The sequence below is a fragment of the Ornithorhynchus anatinus genome, chromosome 1 (assembly GCF_004115215.2).
Source record: "Ornithorhynchus anatinus isolate Pmale09 chromosome 1, mOrnAna1.pri.v4, whole genome shotgun sequence".
Taxonomy (NCBI): Eukaryota; Metazoa; Chordata; class Mammalia; order Monotremata; family Ornithorhynchidae; genus Ornithorhynchus; species Ornithorhynchus anatinus.
This window is the reverse complement of record NC_041728.1, coordinates 55,514,472-55,531,734: the sequence shown is the minus strand read 5'-3', so window position 1 is coordinate 55,531,734 and position 17,263 is coordinate 55,514,472. Positions and strand designations below refer to the sequence as shown.

The window sequence follows — 17,263 nt, the reverse complement described above, 5'->3', positions numbered from 1 at the left end:
CGTGTCAGCGCGTTCTGCAGAACCGTAACCAATTATCAGGGGCTGCTAATTTTGAAACCCATCCTCGACTCCAATTAACGAGAGGTGCCCAGGCACCAGAGTTCACCTCATGGATGTGGTGTCACGGATTGGCTGACATCCTGGCCCAATTGCGAGTCTTGAGGTCCAACCTCTGAAATCCTCATCACGTGCTGAATAGCTCCAGCTACAAAACCAGCTGTCAGGAAGGATCTTAGTGACCTAATGCAGAGGCCCAAGCAATGGACCGTAAGGTAAACAACTTGTTAATTAAATTACCTCACTCTTCTCTCTCCCCCAACCTTCAGTCTGTGCCCATCTTTTTGGCCAGGAGCTGGTGTCTCTCAGGTCTAACCAGCTTCACAGTCAAGTTTTAACCCCCCCAGATCATTTGTCCCGCAGAAGGGCCCACCAGTCCTTAAAATGTGCCCCGCCCTCAGATTTCACGTAACGGAGTGACTTTCAAAAGACTTTCCCCGCTCCCTTATCAGTTTCAGTGGTTCACAGGACAAGCTAAACGTATGCCTGGCTTGGGGTCGGTGACTGCTTCATAAATTCCTGGTTCTAATCCCGGCTCCGCCATTCGTCTGCCGTGTGACCGTGCCTCAGCTTCCCGGTGCCTCAGCGACCTCATCTTTAAAATGGGGATTACGAGTGTGAACCTCATGTGGGACAGGGAGTGCGTCCAACCCGATTAGCTTGTAGAATAATGTTGGTGTTTGTTAAGCGCTTACTATGTGCCAAGCACTGTTCTAAGCGCTGGGGTGGATACAAGGTAATCAGGTTGCCCCACGTAGGGCTCACAGCCTTCGTCCCCATTTTACAGGTGAGGTAACTGAGGCACAGAGAAGTCAAGCGACTTACCCAAGGTCACCCAGCTGACAAGCGGCCGAGCGGGATTAGAACCTCTGACTCTCAAGCCCTGGCTCTTTCCACTAAGCCACGCCTGGTACAATACCAAAATTATTATTTCTATTATTATAATGTCTGATGTCAGTGAGGACCATTCTCTGGGAGAAGTAGGAGAGTGATGTTCAGGGACGTGATCTGTGATCTGTTTGCCGACTTGTTCATTCCGAGCGCTTAGTACAGTGCTCTGCACATAGTAAGCGCTCAGTAAATACTATTGAATGAATGGTCCTAATATTTAGGTTCTAATATGCCCGGAGTCCAATTTCTCCTCGGCCAGGGGTAGTTTCTCTCAGGCTACGGATGTGTGAGCCCCTAATAATTCACGATAATCTCTGAGGGACCCCATCCTGTGAAACAGTTTGCAGAGAAGACAGGGCAGAAGCAGTGTTGCCCAGTGGAAAGAGCACGGGCCAGGAGTCAGAGGATGTGGGTTCTAATTCCGGCTCGGCCACATGTCTGCTGTGTGATTTTGGGCAAGACACTTAACTTCCCTGTGCCTGTTACCTGGTCTGTAAAATGGGGATTAAGACTGTAAACCTCACGTGGGACAGGGACTGTGTCCAACCTGATTAGCTTGTATCTACCCCAGTGCTTAGACCAGTGCTTGGCACATAGTAAGTGTTTGACAAATACCAGAGTTGTTATTATAATTAACTCAGTTGGATCCTTCCCTCTCCCGGTGGTTCAGGACTGCTTGCTGACCAGTTGCAGTTGTTTGGCATCGGTCCTTCGAGAAGCAGCGTGGCTCAGTGGAAAGAGCCCGGGCTTGGGAGTCAGAGGTCATGGGTTCGAATCCCGGATCTGCCACTCGGGCAGCTGTTTGACTGCGGGCAAGTCACTTCACTTCTCTGGGCCTCAGTTACCTCATCTGTAAAACGGGGATGAAGACTGTGAGCCTCATGTGGGGCAACCTGATTACCCTGTATCTACCCCAGCGCTTAGAACAGTGCTCTGCACATAGTAAACGCTTAACAAATACCAACGTTATTATTATTCACGCGAGGGAGAGTTTCATTGGCCCATTTCACTGGTATTTAGTAGCCGGAGTTCCTTTTTGTTTGAGGCAAACAGGAAGTTTGCTTCTGAGCAGGGCTGCAGTCTGTCAGGCCTGCCTAGGGCCTTGGAAGTCATATTCACCGAGAGCCCTGGACTTTGTTATAATCTACTATTTTTGTTGTTATGAGTAGTATTAATACTAATACTATTACTAAGAATAATAGCTCGGTGTTTACTACGTGCCAAGGACTTGACAAAGAGTTGGTCAGGTCGGATACAGTCCGACACAGGCTCACAGTCTAAATAAGAAGGAGAATGGGTATTCAATCCCCATTATTTATTGCCATTGTTCTCGTCTGTCCGTCTCCCCCGATTAGACCGCGAGCCCGTCACAGGGCAGGGACTGTCTCTATCCGTTACCGACTTGTACATTCCAAGCGCTTAGTACAGTGCTCTGCACAGAGTTAGCGCTCAATAAATACTATTGAATGAACGAATGAATTTTACGAATGAGGAAACTGAAGCCCAGAGATGTTTAAGTGACTTGCCTAAGATCATCCAGCAGGCAAGTGGCAAAGCTGGGTTAGGACCCACTTTCTTCAACTCTCAGGTCTTTGCTCTTTCCACCAGACCGTTCTGCGCCCCTGCTTCTTTTAACGGAGCATCTTGCAATGACAGCGGTAGTGGTAATAATGGCTCGTATTGAACTCCTCCTGACTGCAACGCAGTGAAGTGGGAGACAGTACAGAGATGCCCTAGGCACATTCCCTGTCCATAAGGAAACTACGCTCTAACCGGGAGCCACATAGAAATATCGCATATGCGAAATATTCACCATATTAAGGGTGGACATGAATACGTAAGGGTTGATAAGAATCGGAGTACCGATAATTAATTGGGGAAGTCTTGCCGGAGGAAGTGTTTTTAGGAAGATTTTGAAGACGGAGAGGGTTGTGGCTTGGTGGATTTGAGAAGGGAAGCAGCATGGCCTAGTGGATAGAGCACGGGTCTGGGAGTCAGCAGGTCACGGGTTGTAATCCCGGCTCCGCCTCTTGTCTGCTGTGTGACCTTGGGCAAGTGACCTCACTTCTTTGCCTCCGATGGCGATGCAACGAGTGCTTGAAGCAGGGAAGCGGCTACACTGGGGGAAGGGAGGGGCGGATCGGCGAATTGTTTCGGAAGAGGAGTTGGCAGATTTGGACAGTAGAGTGGATGAGAGACGAAAGAGTTTACGGAGTCCACGAAGGTCCCAGTGACAGGGAGATTGGTGGTCAGTCAATCCATCGATGGTATTTTTTGAGCGCTGTCTGTGTGCAGACCACTCGACTAAGCGCTTGGGAGAGTACACTACAACAGAGTTGATAGAAACGTTCCCTGCCCACAACGAGCTTACAGTCTAGGGGGGGAGGCAGACATTAATATAAATAAATAAATTGTGGATACGCACGTAAATGCTGTGGGGCTAAGGGAGGGGGGATAAAGATGTGGTCAGTGGAGATAGGGAAGTGGAGGGGAGGGGAGGAAAAATGAGAAGATGGGGAAGATGAGGACCATGGCTCTCAAGAACTAGCCTGAAGCTTGTCCTCTCTTTTGGAATTTCCCCAAATGGGATGTGCTCCTTGTATGTTTGAAGTGGATCAAATGTCCTAGGAAGCAAAGGGAGTCTGAGATACCTAGAAATGCTTAAGCCGGAAAGCCATGTAAGTAGCTTTCTGAAGGAGCTTTTCAGCGGTGGTTCAACCCACCAGCATTAACTGTTGTAGTTTATAAAGTAGGATCTACCCAGAGTCAGAATTTCAATCCACGATGGAATCCACCAGGATATTCCTTTGGCTTATTTTAGGAACAAGCCTCAAACAAGCAATTTATCTGGAAGATTCTGATGGATCAAAAATAGCATACTGGTTGAAATCCTAAATGTTCTACATTTCTCAGAAGGCAGGCCACTGAAGACAGACTCATGATATCAAAGTGGAAAATAATGACAAACCAGCCAACAAACAAACAAAGGAAAAAAAAAGTCATCCTTGCTGCACCCTGGATAATTGCAGATGAAGACGTATCTCGGAAAAAAATCCGAACCGCAGCGACATAAAGGGACTGATGTGAAACAGTAATGCCTCGAGATTAATTAGCTAATGCTTGCAAAGCTCTCTGAAAATGAAAAGCACTGTAAAAATGCCAAGGGTTATTACTGAGTTTGAGCCTGCCATGAGCCAGGGTGAGCGGAATTACTCTACGGGATTAAACCGCTCACTCGTACGAGACGCGTTAGCTGGCTCAAGAGCACCAGGCGGCAGTGGGTGGTGAATCGGCTCAGAGAGCAGGGAGTTAGTGCAGCCCGGCTTCCTCTCTGGGAGGACCGTCCTCCGGGACTCCAGGGTCCCACCCATCCTCCCCTCCGCATCCACCTCTGGCACCAGTTCTGGCACTTTAGGATATAATGAGGGTTATCATTTGGAAGAGATCATTATTTCGGGGCTTCCCTCCAACTGCAGGAATGAGTCGAGCCCTTCCTGCTTCCGTAGAACTTTTGGGAAGCCGCCTGCAAAACTCTTTCCTTGACAGACCCTTCAGCTTCCTTGAGTTCTCCCAGGCCTGAGGTAGAGGTAACTCTTCGATACCAGTCTCACGTTAGCTGTAAGAGAAGATGGCGTGAGGCCTGGGTGGTGTTGCAATGGATAAGCTTGCCTCTAGACTGTAAGCTTGTTGTGGGCAGAGAATATGTCTGTTTATTGTTGTACTCTCCCAAACACTTAGTACAGTGCTCTGCACACAGTAACTGCCCAGTAAATGATTGAATGAATGAATACCTCACTAAAGCTTTCCAATTTCCCCTCTTGCCTGACTCCTACTCTCACCTCCATTCATTCATTCATTCATTCATTCATTTATTCGGTCGTATTTATTGAGCACTTACTGTGTGCAGAGCACTGTACTAAGTGCTTGGAAAGTACAATTCGGCAATAGAGACAATCCCTACCCAACAACAGTCTCACCGTCTAGAAGGGGGAGACAGACAACAAAACAAAACAAGTAGACAGGCATCGCTATCATCAAAATAGCTAAACAGAACCATAGATAAATGCACGTCATTAATAAAATAGAGCAATAAATATATGCAAATATGTACAAGTGCTGTGGGGAGGGGAGGCGGGTGGAGCAGAGGGAGGGAGTAGGGGCAATGGGGAGGGGAGGAGGAGCAGAGGGAAAGGGAGAGCTCAGTCTGGGAAGGCCTCCTGGAGGAAGTGAGTTCTCAGTAGGGCTTTGAAGAGGGGAAGAGAGTTAGTTTGGCAGATGTGAGGGGGGAGGGCATTCCAGGTCAGAGGTAGGACATGGGCCGGGGTCGATGGCGGGACGGGCGAGAACGAGGCACAGTGAGGAGGTGAGCAGCAGAGGAGTGGAGTGTCCGGGCTGGGCGGTAGGAGGAGAGAAGGGAGGTGAGGTAGGAGGATGCAAGGTGATGGAGAGCTCCATCCTCCTTCCCTAACCCTGTGTGATCTTTGGCAAGTCGCTTCAGTTCTTCGTTCCTCAGTTTCGATCCCCCGTGGGACGGGGACCGTATCTGATCTGCATGGTGTGTATCTCCCTCGGTGCTTTACACAGTGCTTGGTACATAGGAGCACTTAACAAATACCGCAATTGTTGTTGATATCTGAAAACTAAAGGTCACCCTCTGTGATAACTGAGTTGGCTGGAATGCCCTTGTTTACCTGGAGATGCATTGTTGAGGATGGGGAGAATTTAGGGAATTAGTTCCAAGGCTGCAGCAGCATTTCAGCGTATCTGCTAGTATAAAGAACATACCTGGTGTTCTATGACATGAACATCCTCCAAAGGATGACAGAAGTAGGGTTGTGGCCTAATGTGTCTCAGGAGTTGAATGGTAGGAAACCCTATATTGTTGCTGTGCTCTTAAAATTCCTCTTTAGCTTTGCAGTAACTGCTCCCTCTTCCTCCTCTCTCTCACAAATTTTTCACTCTCTCCCACTCTCATCCCCCTCTTCCCCCACTTCCCTGTCCTGGAATGGAAATGGTCTTTTTACCTCCTGAAAGCAGTTTCGGAATCACCTTCACAAACGAAAGGTGGAAGTGAAATTAATTGTCCATTCTTGATATGGGTGTGTACGTGAAGACCCACACACCCAGTCAAATACCCACTCATGCGCGCATGATGTGGAGGTTTGTATTTTCAGACTGTAACATGGGGAGTGAATTTCTTCTTCCTGAACTTCTTCAGTTGGCCAAAATTTTGTCCAGGACACATCATACATCGTCTGGGTCACTCCTTGTTCAATATTTGCATCTACTTGTTGTCAATCTTGGTGAAATGGCTTGGTGCTGCCCTCTAAGTGGTGTCTGCCCAGACTGTGTTGGCTCTGTGTGCACCTGAACACCCAAATACCACAATTATGGTGAAGATTATTATTTTGATCATTATTATTGGGTTAGGATCCTGTAGCTGTTAACTCACTGTGGGCAGGGAACGTGTCTAGCAACTCTGTTGTACTCTCCCAAGCGCTTCGTACGGTTCTCTGCACACAGTAAATGCTCAGTGAATGAAACTGGTTGATTGGTATAGGCCAGGGAGAGTGTTCGATAACCTTTTTTGTTGTTTCAATGGTATTTAAGCATTTACTGTGTAGCAGACACTGTATTAAGCCCTTGGGGATGCAAGTTAATGGGTTATTGCCTTGCCTAGTCAGAGTCTTGTCTCCTTTCAATGCTAATCATTTTCCAGATCATGCTGCCTCAGAGTGTGTTCATCGAGGTGATACGTCTGTGTGAGACTGCCCTTCATGAAGGAAGGTGACCCTACTGTTGGTGAACTGTATCCATATATGTGGCCGTGGCTGGAAACATATGCCTTTCCTTCATGGTGAAATCTATTGGGAGAGAGCATGGGGCTGAGAGTCAGGAAACTTGTGTTCTAGTTCCAGCTCGGCCACTGCCCTACCGAGTGACCTTGGACAAGTCACTTAACCTCTCTAGGCATCAGTTTCCTCATCTCTAAAATAAGGGTAAAAATACCCACCTCTCCCTACTTCACAGTGATGTGAGGATAAAAGAGGTAACTGATAAAAAAGCATTTTGGGAAATAAAAGCACTACGCAAATACAAGCAAAGTATTATTATTATTTTTATTATTACTTTTATTATGATGATGAACGTGGCCATTTGTTTTGCTATTTGCAGTGCCTGGTACTTGTTTTCGATGCTTCTTTGAAATATTTTCGATCTTCAGTCAGAGGCATTTATTGAGTGGTTACTTACTGAAAGTGCTTGGGAGAATACAATACAACAGAGTTGGTAGGTATATTCCCTTTGTTTCGGAAGAGCCATCTCATACCAGACTGCAGCTCACCAGGTCCATCTGCCTGCCACAATTCACTCCCCAGAAGTCCACAGCTCTGGCACTTCATCTGAGGCTTTACCACAGGGTCTTTCGGTCGCTGCTGCGCTAAGCCCATTTCAGCCTGTACTAAGCCCATTTCAGCTGCACTTAAGCCCCCTCAGTCTGGTGAATTTGGTTTAAAGATGTCCGAGTCCCACTTGCTCTCTAATTCCAGCAAGGAAAAGCAATCTTCACGTGTATCCTCCTTTCGGTTCTGAAACATTCGATTTGCACATAGTGTTTGTAAGTCTGTCTTTTCTCAGTCACTCCGGTGAGAGCTCAGTGAGGAGTGAGAGGATGAATTTGGCCAGATTTTTGGACGCCCTTTACCCCCGCCCCCTCAAAGTTCATCTGTTCTGACTAGATCTGAATTTGAACTGTTTGGATTGCATTTAATGCTGGCAAAATATAACTTCCTGGTTTTAGGACCCAAAAAGGCTGAGAAGACTTTTTGACATCAGAGAGCCTTTGCAAAACAGCATTTTGATGAGTTAAGTGTAAATGAATCAAAAACAGATGGATTAAATTTTCCTTGAAATGCCAAAATTTAAGGAGAAAGGCGCTTGGCAAAATGTGTTTTGGATTTTTCCAAAACCCAGCATGTTTGAAAAATCGCCTCAGACATTTTGCCAAACCCCGATGCCTGTCAGCTCTGCCCACCCCCTAATATCAAAGCTCTTTGTTGTTTTGCAAGTTACTCTGGTTCCGCTCTCACAACTCTTTTGCCTCTTCTCACACTCCCCTGCAGGGCAGCCAAAACATCCAATTGTCTATGACAGAGTCTGCCTTAGAAGGGTGTCACAATCACCAACCAGCGGGGTGGGGGGGACACGACTGGTAGAAAAATCCATCCTTCCTCACAAGGGACTGTTGCATCTAGATGGCCCATTACAAATTCTCAACAAATCTGACTCCTTTCTGTATCCCGGCTCTCTGCTTTTCCCTTGATTCCTTCAGAAAATTCAGTCTTGACACATTCACAGGGAAAGCCCTGCCAATCTTGTTGAAAATTCACCGAAGGGTGAACGTCCTCGGTTCCCCCCGGATAGTGATGAAGACTTTTAAAGAAGGAAGCCGAGGGCCTGGACCAGCTCAACGACTGCGTTGTTTTTTCAGAAGATTCCTTTAAACGTCCACTCTTTCTCTACACCTCAGAGCAGCTGGTTCAGATAGTTCAGTGCCTCCTTCCTGGTGTGGTGAGGTGGTGATTCTGATACAGAGGAGGTGACAGGTTGCATTTAGCAAACCTCTCGAGTTCCAAAAGACAGCACAGCCTGTCTTTATTTTCGGGCGAGGGATTTATCCTGAAGAAAGAACAGGGTTTAAGTCCCACCCTCACTAGTGATTTAAGAGACTCATTCCCCGAGCCAGATAAATATGAATGTCGTACAGGCTTTCAATTTTATGCCCCAGCTCATACTAATGCTGATACGCAGAAGAGTAATAGACTGTACCACTAAGAATTTTATTTCTGTTAGTTTGCTATATTGACTGTTTATTGAGCACTTTCTGAGTACAGAGCACTGTACTAAGAGCTTGGGAGATTACAGTGTAACAAAGATATTAGACATGTTCCCTGCCCACAAGAAGCACCTCCCTGTTACCACGGTGTGGCAATGAGAGGGCATCAGGTAGGAAATGAGTTGTCAAATCACCATATGCTGGCAGTATTGCCTAGCGGATAGAGCATGGGTGTGGGCGTCAGAAGAACCTGGGTTTTAATCCCTGCTCTGCCACCTGTCTGCTGTGTGACCTTGGGCAAGTCATTTAACTTCTCTGTGCCTTAGTGACCTCATCTGTAAAGCGGAGATGAAGACCGTGAGCCCCAGGTGGGACAAACTAATAATTGTGGTATTTGTTAAGCGCTTACCATGTGCCCGGCACTGTATCAAGCGCTGGGGTTTATACAGGCAAATTGGGTTGAACACAGTCCCTGTCCCCCATGAGGCTTATAGTTTTCATCCCCATTTTACCGATGAGGTAACTGAGGCACAGAAAAGCAAAGTGACTTGCCCAAGGTCACACAGCAGACAAGTGGCAGAGCCAGGATTAAAACTCAGTCCTCCTGATTCCCAAGCCTGCGGTCTACTCACTAGATTGTGCACTCTGTGAACCTGCTTAGTTTGTATTTACCCCAGCACCTAGTTCAGTTACTGGCATGTGGTAAGCACTTAACAAATACTGTTTAAAAAAAAATATGACCGCTGCTCAGAGGGCATATAGATGGGGCCAATAGGTAACGTATAAGCTTAAAAAGCTTCAAGCGGGGCCTTTGATCCTCACCGTCTCTAGCTCTCAGGTGGCCAGAGCAGGGGTCCGGTGGATCTGCCGGATCCGTTCCACCCGCGGCTCTGATCCCAGGTGTTGGGTCTGGGGGATTATCCCTAACATAAGGCATCAGGCCTTTTGGGCAAGTCACTTCAATTCCCCATGCCTGTGTCCTCTCCTCATCTGTAAAAGGGGGATTCAATATCTGTACTCCTTTAGCTTGTGAGCCTCACGTGGGATAGGGATCATATACAACTGGGCTACCTTGTATCTACCTTCCCTAGCGCTTAGCATGGTGCTTGGCATGGTAAGTGCTTATCAAATATCGCGGTTGTGGTTGTCATTGCATTTGCCGGTTTGAAGGCAACCTGTCTTTTCCACTTCCCACTTCAAAGGGGCCTTAGATTTGGTCAGACACATTGCTTTCGTGGGAGGGCTCCATCCAGGACCATGGAGAAGGGAGAAAAAAGCAAGCTGGCCATCCCAACAGCCCTTAGCAATTTTCCTCAAGTCCAGCGGCCTTCACAGGAGAGTAATCTGGGAACTGAGACACCAAATGACTGAGGCAGACCCAGTCATTCAGTCAGTCATAGTTATTGAGCACTTACTCTGTGCAAAGCACTGTGCTAATGGTCGACCTGCCCCCCCGGCGGGCCACCTGGTTGACCTGGACCCCGCCACTCAATCAGGTGGGTTGGGCGCCCCCGACTACGGTGAAGCCGTAGAGCTGTAGAACTGACGAGCTCACAGTCTAGGGGGGAGAGAGACATTAATGTACATAAATAAATAAATTACAGATATATTCATGTGCTGTGGAGATGAGAAGGAGGATGAATGAAGGGAGCAAGCCAGGGTGACAAAGAAGGGAGTGGGAGAAGAGGAGAGGAGGGCTTAATCAGGGAAACCTTCTTGGAAGAGATGTGCCTTGAATAATGCTTTGAAGTGGGGGGAGAGCAATTATCTGTCTGATATGGGGGGGAAAGGCGATCCAGGCCGGAGGAAGATGCAGGTGAGAGGTCAGCAGCCAGATAGGTGAGATCTTGAGACGGCGAGAAGATTAGCATTGGAGGAACAAAGTGTGCGGGCCGGGATACAGTAGGAGAGTGGTGAGGTGGATAAGAAGGGGCAAGGTGATTGAGTGATCTAAAATCGATGGTGGGGAGTTTTTGTTTGATACACAGGTGGCTGGGAGGATAAGCACTTGGGAGAGTACAGTGGAATAATATAACAGCAATATTCCCTGCCCACATCGAGCTTACAGTCTAGAGCCAGAGAGTCATAGCCCACATCCAGAGTGACTGAGCCCTTGGATGCCCTGAAAAGTCCTCTGGAAGAATAATGGCAGAAATGTAAGCCTGCCTCCCCGGGAGTTCCAGCTGAAAGAGAGGATAGGAAAACCAACTCTGAGGTTGGATTGGCACTTTTTGAAAGGAGCCAGAGGAAGCCAAACAGATTGCCAAAACTAAAATTCACTCTGGAAGTGTTGGCCGACTTTGAACCAACGTGGGGCTTTGCAAACGATCCCTCGGTCCGAGAGGCTGGCGCCTGCCGCTTAACCTTGCACTGTGGCCCCCAGACTCCATCATTTGGGGTGAGAGGCCCAATCCAGCCTCCCAGTGGCTCCCAGGCGACAGTGGATTCATCTGAGCGATGTCCGAGGGCTCACACAAGACCATTCTTGTCCCCTCTCCAAACTCAAGTGTTATTCTTGGCCAGAACTAACCAACACACTCAGTCACTGCCCAGAACCAGCTGTTTCATAACCAGAACATGGCTGCTGTGTAAGAGATTCACGTGGCAGATCGTTGGGGTCGGGGGGAGAAGAGTGGTTACCCGACGGAGGATTGGGACGGGTGTTGTTGTCTTAGAAGAACCTGTTTATGCTGAAGACCGAGGACAAAACATTTAGAACTGACTTGCCCACCTGATAGTCAAGGCTTTGTTTTGCTATAAAAAGTGGTATTTGTTAAGCACTTACTATGCGCCAAGCACTGTACTAAGTGCTGGGCAGGGAACAAGATAATCAGGTCTTACATAGTCTCTATCCCTCATTGGGCTCACAGTCTAAGTAGGAGGGGGAAAAAAAAGTACTGAGTTCCCATTTTACAGATGAAAAACCTGAGGCCACAGAGAAGTGAAGGGACTTGTCCAAGGGCACCCAGCAAGCGAAGAATGGAACTGGGTTTGGAATCCAGGTCCTCTGACTCCCAGTCCCGGGCTGTTTCCACTAGGCTGTGCTGCTTCCCTCACAATCCAAAATTTTTTGGACCATTTTAAACAGCCCCCTCAGTCAGTGAGCATTTACTGAATGCCTATTGTATTAAATGCTTGGGAGTGAACAAGAGAAACACAGGTTAGAATCCCTCCCCTCAAGGAAGACAGCGGCCTTACCTTTTTTAGTTAATGTGGAATGCCGGTGGGCTCTTAGCCACCGCTTTTTATAATTCATCATCCTAAAACATGGCACCCAGCGATCCAGTCCTGGTCGGTTCAGCGAGACAATTCGGGGATGGCAGCCTGGGCAAGGAGTGGGTAGAGCACGGGCCTGGGAGTCAGAAGGATCTGGGTTCTAATCCTGGCTCCGCCACTTGTCTGCTAAGTGACTTTGGGCAAGTCATTTCGCTTCTCTGTGCCACAGTTCTGTAATAGAGGGATTGAGACTGTAAGCCCCGGGGGGACAGGGACTGTGTCCAACCTGATTAACTTGTATCTACCCCAGCACTTAGAACAGTGCTTGACACATAGTAAGAGCTTAATGAATATTATTATTATTATTGCTGGCAGGGTCAATTGGTTCACTATCTCGTAATGCCCAAAAGAACACTACCCAGGGTAACCGCCATGAAAAAAAAAATTTTATCCTTCTACCCTGATAGAGTGTAAGCTCTTTATGGACAGGAAACGTGTTCTTTTCTGTTGAGGAGTTGTTATTTTAATAAGGCTTTGAAGAAGGGGAGAGTGGTGATCTGTCATATATGAAGGGGGGAGGGAGTGTCTGAAGTGAGATATATAATGGGTTTGCTTATTCATTCAATTGTATTTATTGAGCGCTTACCGTGTGCAGAGCACTGAACTAAGCACTTGGCAAGTACCATTCAGCGTTGAAAAGCCAAGTTAGTTCTTGCCTTGGTATCATTGTTATTATTATTACAGTTATATCTATTCTATTAGTTAAATGCTTACTCTGCGCCAAGCACTGTCTTAAAATTCTGGGATAGATACAAGGTTATCAGGTTGGCCACAGTCCCTGTCCCGCATAGAGGTCACGGTCTAGGTAGGAGGGAGTAGGATTTAATCCCCATTTTACAGATGAGGAAAAGAAACCCAGAGAAGGTAAGTGACTGGCCCGAGGTCGCAGCAGACAAGTGGCAGAGACAGAATTAGACCCCCAGGTCATCAGACTTCCGAGCCCGGGCTCTTTTCACTAGGCCACTCAGTTTCTCTTGTTTTCTCGTGCCGTGTGCTGCAATGCCCCTCCAGTATATTATTTTTAGCCAAGTTATATCCCCAGTGGTCCCTGATGCAGCCAGTATTTTCAAAGACCAAATGTCTCATGAAAGTTAGTATCCTGAGCTTGGAGGACACCCACAACGCAAGATAATAGTAACAGAATTAAGCCTAAATTCTCTCTCTCCATCCGCCTGAGGAGGCGGTGGCAGGGAAGGAGCTGGAGGAGAAAGAAGTGGTAGAAGGAGGAGGAAGAGGTGGCAAGGGCAATGAGGATGACACTGACTCAACTTCCCTCGTCAGTCCTTCCTGAGTCTAGGTTCATTCACAGCGTGGCTCAGTGGAAAGAGCCTGGGCTTCGGAGTCAGAGGTCGTGGGTTCGATTCCCGGCTCTGCCACTTGTCAGCTGTGTGACTGTGGGCAAGTCACTTAACTTCTCTGTGCCTCCGTTACCTCATCTGTAAAATGGGGATGAACTGTGAGCCTCACGTGGGACAACCTGATCACCCTGTATCTACCCCAGCGCTTAGAACAGTGCTCTGCACATAGTAAGCCCTTAACAAATACCAACATTATTATTCACTCATTCAGTCGTATTTATTGAGGGCTTACTGTGTGCAGAGCACTGTACTAAGCACTTAGAATGTACAATTCGGTAACAGATAGAGACAATCCCTACCCAACAACGGGCTCACAGTCTAAGTGTGTGGTGAGCACTGCTCCGTTGCCCGCAAACATCTCCCCAAGCAGCTCTGAGGGTAGCACTTTGGGTGGGGGGGGGGGGGGGCAGTTATTGACTTCAGATCAGGTCTCTACCTCCAATGGGCCAGGATTCTCCGACGGGAGGCAGTGGAAGCCAGTTTCCACTGTAGCTCTTTTGGGAGAAAGGGACCGAGTAATTTTACCGTGCATCATTAAGTGAAAAGGGCCTAGTCTCCATCAGCCTCGGGGCCCGAGGTAACTAAAGCAAGGTTGTCAATCACAAATATGGGCAGCACACAGCGATCTGCTGCTGCAGCAAAGAAATTAAGAGAGGTTGAGTTCTCTCAGGGAATATTTTCCTCTGGAATAAAAATACAGCTGCTAAAATACTTTTTTTCCAGAATTCACTGTTGAAATAAGGTCAACTGGCAGCTTCCTATTCATTATATTCATATCCACCGTTCAGTAGTCACAAAATCAATCCCGATGACAGTTAAGTTGTTTTTCCTCTGGTGAGTGCCAAGTCATTTTCTTTTAAGTGATCCTGAGATCAGTCCAACCACAGAACCATCCCTCAAAAGAAAGATGACTGCAATTAGAATTTCAGCTCTGTGAGGGCAGGAACCGCGCCATGTTCTTTCTTTGGAATCAGTCATTCAGTCACTGGTATTTATTGTGCGTGTACCGAGTGCTAAGAGCGTGGAAGAGTACTAGAGGCACAAAGACGCTTCTCCTGCCCTCAGAGAGCTTACGACCTAATAGTTCGACAGGCAGTTTTAATTATTTACGAATAGTGGGAGCAGATGGCAGAACAAGGATAGAACAAGAAGCCTCTGAGGATGCCAGCCTGTGATAGCCGGATAAATGTTTGAATGGACATATCTAATAATGATGGTATTGGTTAAGTGCTTACTATATGCCAATATATACGTGCTGAGGATGGGTCTGGAGATATAAGGGCTAAGAGTGGCCTAGTGGAAAGAGCATGGCCTGGGAGTCAGAGGACCTGAGTTCTAACCCTGGGTCCACCACTTGTCTGCTGGGTGACCTTAGGCAGGTCACTTAACTCCTCTGTACCCCAGTCACCTCATTTGTAATTTAGACCCCCTAATTTAGACTGTGAGTGCCATGTGGGACAGAGACGGGACCTGATTATCTTGTATCTAACCCAGAGCTTAATACGGCACCTGGCACATAGTACTTAACAAGTACCTTTAAAAAACTAAAAAGAAAAAAAGAATGATTGTTAGATTATTGGGTTGCATTGATTTAAGGGTGTGGGGAATTAATCAGGGATGGCTTTTTTGCCCTTGTGCACACACATTGTGGTCCAGCTGACTGGTGCCAGAGGCCCCAGGCCCATTTCACCTAAAGAGGAGACACCTTAGCCTGTAGTTGCATTAGGGTATTTAACAAACCCACTGCAATTTGAGTTTGACCTTATTAAATGTATCCTTACCAGTTCCTGCTCGTATTTATTTGCAGTTCACAAAGATCTAAACAATATTTAAGCGGTGTCAATTTTCTGTAACATCTAGAGGGACACAATAAGTCTGTGGTAACGGTTTATTGGGGGCAGAGTTTGTGCCTTCTACTTCTAGAGCGCAGTGCCCATAGTGGGCATCAAATAAGAATCTGACAGATTTCAAAACGTTCCCATTTCAGAGATTTCCCACTGATAGCATTTGTATACTCTCTTGCCTCCCTCTACTTGTAATTTATTTCGGGGCCTGTCTCCCCTGTTAAGCTGAAAGCTCCTGAAGGGCCGGGATTGTGTCTAACTTGCCGTGGGCAGGAATGTGTCTACCAACTCCGTTGTACTCTCCCAAGCACTTAATTGAGTGCTCTTCCCACATTAAGTGCTCAATAAATACCTCTGATTGATTCTTTATTGTTGGCTCCCAAATGCTTAATGCAGTGCTCTGCACAGAGTAAATGCTCAGTAAATACCGTTGAATGACTGAAGAGGAAACGGAGAGCCGAAGAGGTTTGAAATGATTTTCTGTAAAGCAGAGGTAGTACTAAGACTAGAATATCATCAAGCAATGATATTTATTGAGCACTTATGTGCAGAGCATTCATTCAGTCATATTTATTGAGCGCTTACTGTATGCACAGCTCAGTGCTAAGCACTTGGGATAGTACAACACAGCAGTAGACACTGTACTAAGCACTTAGGAGAGTACAACGCAGCAGGGTTGATTCAGTCGTATTTTTTGAGCGCTTACTGTGGGCAAAGCACTGTACTAAGAGCTTGGGAGAGTGCAGTGTAGCAGCAGACACATTGCTGCCCTCATCGAGCTCACAGTGTAGAGGAGGAGCGACAATCGCTTTTTGTTCTTACTGTGTGCAGAGCACTGTACTAAATGCTTGGAAGAATACAGTATAACGGATTTGGTAGACTGCTCTGCAAAAGACGTGGTCGGAACCAGGCCTTCCCAGGCCATGGCGGGGCGAAAGCTTCTCGCTGCTTTCCAGGAGAAGCGGTACGGTGTGGTTGGTAGACACAATCACCGCTCACGAGGAGCCTATCGTCTAGAAGGGGGATCGTACAGTCTTTGTGCCTTTGCGTGTCTAGTGGGATGCTGGTGGGGCCTCAGCTTCCCACAGAAACCCCCTCAGTGACCTCCCCGTCAAGCTGCCAACTAACCTCTGCCCCATTTGGATTTTTTAGAGTCGCTCGGGGGGCCTGTGCGCGTTCCTGGAGCGAGTGTGCTGTATGGCCCTGCCCCTCCAACTCCTCCTGCTGCTGCTGCTCCTCCTGCTTTTCCTGCTGCCTCTGGAGGAAGAGACCCACAGCTGCGCGCTTTCCAACAACTACGCCCGCTCCTTCAACCTGATGCTGCGCTACAACGGGCCGCCGCCGACTTAACCCGCGGCCGACCGCCCGGCGGCCGGCCGGAGGATCGGCCCCTCCCGAGGCGGCGTCCGCAACCTCCAGGTCGCTGTTTTAACTGGAAATGTGGTCGGACCCGGGCAGCCAAAGCTGAGTCCTTTAAATCCAGTATCATCGTTACCAGAGCGAAATTAATTTTTATACAATATAAACGGGATATATTTATACTGTACGTATGTGTATGTACGTGTGGCTAGGGAAGCGATATACAGAGGACGTATATGCTGCTCCTATATTTATACTGTATATAACATTGCTATATATATAGATATAAAAGCGCCTGACAATCTATCCCTCCCCGGATATAAGTCTACAGTATTTTTGATTCTGACTGCACTCCGCATTGAAAAGCAGAGGTGTTTTTTGGGCTGGGTTTTTACCGTTTACAACCAAAGAGAAAGGGACCAAGGGGATCTTCTTCGGAAGAGTATGCTAAAGAGGAGTTCCAGATTGGAATTGTGTCACATGAGCAGCAGGGTGACGGTCTCACCCACTCCCCTCTCCCGGGCACTGGAGAGGGCTGTTGGGTAGTGTGCCCTGGGCACCAGCTTCATTCCAGAAGGACAGTTACCATGTTATCAAGGTTCTGAACGCAGTGATCCATCTCAATGAGAGAGTGGAGCAGCCTG

The 17,263-nt window shown here is 47.5% G+C and overlaps 1 protein-coding gene across 1 annotated transcript in view; it reads left to right on the top strand.

Moving 5' to 3' along the window:
* The window catches only part of SYNE3 (spectrin repeat containing nuclear envelope family member 3), a 121,529-nt gene extending 104,592 nt beyond the window's left edge, over positions 1-16,937 (top strand). Inside the window, exon 18 of the mRNA XM_029073189.2 lies at positions 16,413-16,937. Within this exon, the coding sequence (XP_028929022.1) occupies positions 16,413-16,610 (198 nt within the window). The 3' untranslated portion in view covers positions 16,611-16,937. The remainder of the gene's footprint in view (positions 1-16,412) is intronic.
* The last annotated feature ends 326 nt before the right edge of the window (positions 16,938-17,263 follow it).